This window comes from Ostreococcus tauri (assembly GCF_000214015.3).
Source record: "Ostreococcus tauri WGS project CAID00000000 data, contig chromosome 08, whole genome shotgun sequence".
NCBI lineage: Eukaryota > Viridiplantae > Chlorophyta > Mamiellophyceae > Mamiellales > Bathycoccaceae > Ostreococcus > Ostreococcus tauri.
Genome location: NC_014433.2, coordinates 652,501 through 656,217, shown reverse-complemented (window position 1 = coordinate 656,217; position 3,717 = coordinate 652,501). Strand labels below are relative to the sequence as shown.

General features: G+C 58.5%; 4 protein-coding genes across 4 annotated transcripts in view; 1 reads left to right on the top strand and 3 right to left on the bottom strand.

The window, feature by feature from the left end:
• Positions 1–780: 780 nt before the first annotated feature.
• Positions 781–957, bottom strand: OT_ostta08g03910 (unnamed product; the record flags this gene model as incomplete). Its single annotated transcript, XM_003080900.2, has 1 exon — positions 781–957. One exon carries the CDS (start codon positions 955–957, stop codon positions 781–783), a length of 177 nt encoding a protein of 58 aa, XP_003080948.2.
• Positions 958–1,356: 399 nt separating this feature from the next.
• Positions 1,357–1,644, top strand: OT_ostta08g03900 (unnamed product; the record flags this gene model as incomplete). Its single annotated transcript, XM_022983668.1, has 1 exon — positions 1,357–1,644. The coding sequence occupies one exon, from the start codon at positions 1,357–1,359 to the stop codon at positions 1,642–1,644; it is 288 nt and encodes a 95-aa protein (XP_022841061.1).
• A 76-nt stretch (positions 1,645–1,720) lies between these two features.
• On the bottom strand, positions 1,721–1,991 carry OT_ostta08g03890 (unnamed product; the record flags this gene model as incomplete). The annotated part of the gene is made up of 2 exons (XM_022983666.1): positions 1,721–1,839; positions 1,943–1,991. 2 exons carry the CDS (start codon positions 1,989–1,991, stop codon positions 1,721–1,723), a joined length of 168 nt encoding a protein of 55 aa, XP_022841060.1.
• A 122-nt stretch (positions 1,992–2,113) lies between these two features.
• Positions 2,114–3,717, bottom strand: part of OT_ostta08g03880 (Kelch-type beta propeller) — a gene marked incomplete at both ends in the record, with an annotated part of 3,242 nt that continues 1,638 nt past the window's right edge. The window contains 2 exons of the mRNA XM_022983665.1: positions 2,114–3,581; positions 3,616–3,717. The exon at positions 3,616–3,717 is cut by the window's right edge and continues 1,279 nt beyond it. Coding sequence (XP_022841059.1) covers positions 2,114–3,581; positions 3,616–3,717 — 1,570 coding nt within the window. The remainder of the gene's footprint in view (positions 3,582–3,615) is intronic.

Below are 3,717 nucleotides of genomic sequence, written 5' to 3'. Positions count from 1 at the left end.
TCGTGCGCAAAGATACGGATTTCTACGTGACGCGCAATTTGCAACGCGCATTCGAAGCTATTGACATGCCCACGAAATGCATTCCGGGATCGTCAAGCGCGTGCGCGTACACGCGCCGCTCCGGCGCGCGCGCGCACAAGACGCAAACCGAAAAACTTTCGAGCGCGGCGCTCAAGGCTCGAATACCGCTCGCGTGCGCTCGAAAAGTTGTCGATGGTATCGCGTATGTTCGGAAAACGTGTAAATTGTAATATCAAGACTAATACTAAGACTCATGAAAGCGCATCCATAGCAAGGAAAGATTAACATTTTTTTTCGACCAATTCAATGCGAAGAAGACGGCGCAGTGCTGGATTACGAGCTCGGCGCCAAGGCCCGCATAAGTCGGACGATTTTCAGCGATGATGGATTTGTTCGACGAAATAACGGAAACACCGGAAAATGCACAACAAATGTAATCTTTTGTAATCTACGTTCTACCAGGCGCGCATACATTACTCGAAAGGGGGAGGAGTAATGCTATCCCCGTGGTTCTCACCACGTCTCGTGTGTTCCTTATCATGAACTGAGCGGGCGCGGGCGTCTCGAGCGCGTCCACGGTCTCGAGCGCGTCCACCGAGGGGCGTCGTTCGCGGCGGCGCGAGACATGGGGTGATGTCGGTTCGCGCGGCGCGGCGTCGCGCACTCGCGTCGAGCGCAACGTTCGCGGCGACGGTGGTCGATGAAGTTGAATGAATTGAAATAATTCTGCGCTAGCGGTTCCCTACTCTATCTCCCTCATCACATCGGCACGTAGTTTGTGTCCTCGGCGTGCGCACCTCCGGCGTAATACTTTGAGTACCAGCGCACGAAGCTGTCCAGTCCCTCGTCCAGGCTGATGGACGGGTTATATCCAAGATCCTTTTTCGCCGCGCTAATATCCGCGTGCGTGAACGGGACGTCTCCCGTCTTGGGCATTGGGACGTAGTTACGATTCGCCGTCCTTGACCAATCCCGTGAACGCGCTCCGCACCTTTGTCGTGAACGAACGCGTCGTCGACGCGGCGCTCGGCGGCTCGCTCGGCGCGAGCACCGCCCCTCGGACCGCGTCGAATGAATCGCGACGCGGGCGGGCGAACGATGGGAAGGGGTGGTGGCGCGTACGGGCGTGGGGTGGGGCGCTCGGGGTGGATGTGATGGCGGTGGACGTTGCGAATGATTTCGGCGCGCGCGCGGGCGTTTGAATTCGACGGCGGCGCGTCGATGGATTCGTGGACGCGCGCCGTGGTGGACGGATCGTTGTGGCGTTGGTGATGCGTGAATGATGTGTTTGTTCGTTCGTCGTTCGTCGCGAACGAGGGAGATGCGCGTGGCTCGATGACTGACGGTCGCGGTACGTTTCGCGTCGCTCTAGCGCCGGCGTCTCCGCTGGAATCCGTCGGATGGTACCTCAGTCTTTACTGGCCGGCGATGCAAAAGGAGTTCAAGGGGATCGTGCAGAGGTACGATGCGGACTCTAAACACCACACGGTGCGATGGGACAACGCCCCGCGCGGGAGCGATGGCGTTACGGAGGTTGATTTGTCGGAGGGCGAGCTGACGTGGCTCAAACCTCCGGAGAAGGCGGGCGCGAGAGAATTCGTCAATCATAGGCTTCATTCGTAGTGGTATTTATTTACACCTCGCGTCGCGTTGGACTACCGGCGCGTGTCTTTGGATTCTTTGCGATTCCAACCACCGTTCACGCCGCCGGCTTCTTCTTCTTTCCAAACAACGAACCGAAGATACTTCCGCGTTCACACGCGCATCGCTCCTCCACTGGGACGCCCGCGAGCGCGCTCTCGATGTGCATTCCGCATCCTACGCGTCGTCCGTGTGTGCCCTCGTCAGTCCCCTCGTCGATCTCATCGTCTCATCGTCGTCGTCGTCGTCGTCGTCGCGATGAAGACGCGCGCGCACGCACCCGCCCACGTCGGTTTGTCGCACTTCGAGCACTGCACGCGTCGACACATCGTGAGACGACGACGACGGGCGTGAAAGTGTGCGCGATGCGCGATCGAGGGGCCGACTCTGGGCCGACTCTGGTGGTGCCGAGGGAGTGGATGTGTGGTTGAGTTTTCGTTAAAATTTTCACTCACGTGCGTCCGGCGTCGGGGGATTCGGGCTTTAACGGCGTGAGCACCACGGGTGGGGCGGCGTGGACGTTTGGGACGCCGGCGAGGGGTCGGCCCCACACGGAGTCGGCGCGCGTCGCGCCGGTGGCTTCGTCGCTTCTGGTGAAGACGATGTTGCGAGCGACGGATCCAGAGGCGCCGGGGACGCAATAACTGGGAAGAACGACCATCGGTTGCTCACCCTCGGCGGTAGTCACGACGCGCTGAGAGCAGAGCACGGGGGAGAATAACACGGCGCGATAATCGCGCGGGTCGTCCTCTTCGCCCTCCAGACGAACCGTGGCAAAGTATCCGGCGTCGAACCCACCGTCGATGACGCCGGAGACGAATCGTCCAAGAAACGAGACATCGCCACCCTTAAAGTCTCCTAATCCCGCCTCGTACTGCATCTCGGCGCGAATCATCATGTCCGCTTGCGCTTGTGACGTTCGTTGCGCGCGAGCGCGGAACTCGGTGTCTTCTGCAGTATCCATCGGTTCCGCCAGTTCTTTGCGCTTACGCGACGACGGAGGCCCGCGCGTCGTGTCTAGCCAATACGTTCGTTCTTCGTCGGGAAGCTCGCGCCAAGCAGCTGCGAGTGCCTTTGCTATCTGAGCACTATCCATATCTCGATACTTTTCGGCAAAGTTTGTCGTCTCGTACGTTTCAAAGAGTTTTTGAGCCACCGCGCTGCGCTCTGCGGCATCGCTTGAGCGCGGTCGCGCCACCTCTGGAGTAGGCGCAACGGGCGACGTCGTCGAAGTTCTTCTGTCCGACTCGATTTGCAAACTCTCCGGAATGCGGATACGCCTGATCTCTTTGCCCGTTTTCCTGTTCATGAGAATGTCAAACTTTTTATCCTCGCTCTTCACCCACTCCCACGGATCGCTCTCTGGCGACTCCGCGCGATCTTGTTCCGAGCTTGTGTCGAACGAAGGCATTCTCTCGTGGAGGTCCGCCGCGTCCCACTCGTCATCGTCAAGGGGTGCCAATCGAACGCCTGGTGTTGCTAAGCGACCCTTAGCTTGCTTCGTGGCCGCCTCTTGCTTCTGCTTCGCCGAAGGAGACTCCGCAAGTGGATGATTCGTTTTCGCCCGGTCAGTACTGTCCTGATTTGTATCCTTGACTTTGGGCGGTGACGCAACTTTTGACGTGGACACACCATTTTTCTTCGCAGAGACTGGTTGCGGTGGCAGCGCCACCACTGCGTGGACGTCGTCTTTCGTCCCCTTCTCAGCCTCATCGTCGTCCTCATCGTCTGGAGGCGCGAGTTTCACGCCGGGTAACGGGATTTGCACCGTGTTGGGACGACTCGAAACCGCGGTCCCTGACACTTCGACTGCCTGCGTGGTGATCTCCTTCGTTGTCACTTTCACCGGTTGAGCCTGCTTCTTGGGTTGTGCCTTCGACTTCTTCGTGTTCGCCTTTGATTGGTTCTTAGAGGAATCGCTAACTGAAATATATTTTGAGGCGGCAGCAAAGCGTATTCCTTCTGGCAGAAGGCATACCTTCGCTGGTTCCTCCTTTTGCGATACTTCCTTCTTCGCCGGTTCCTCCTTTTGCGATACTTCCTTCTTCGCCGGTT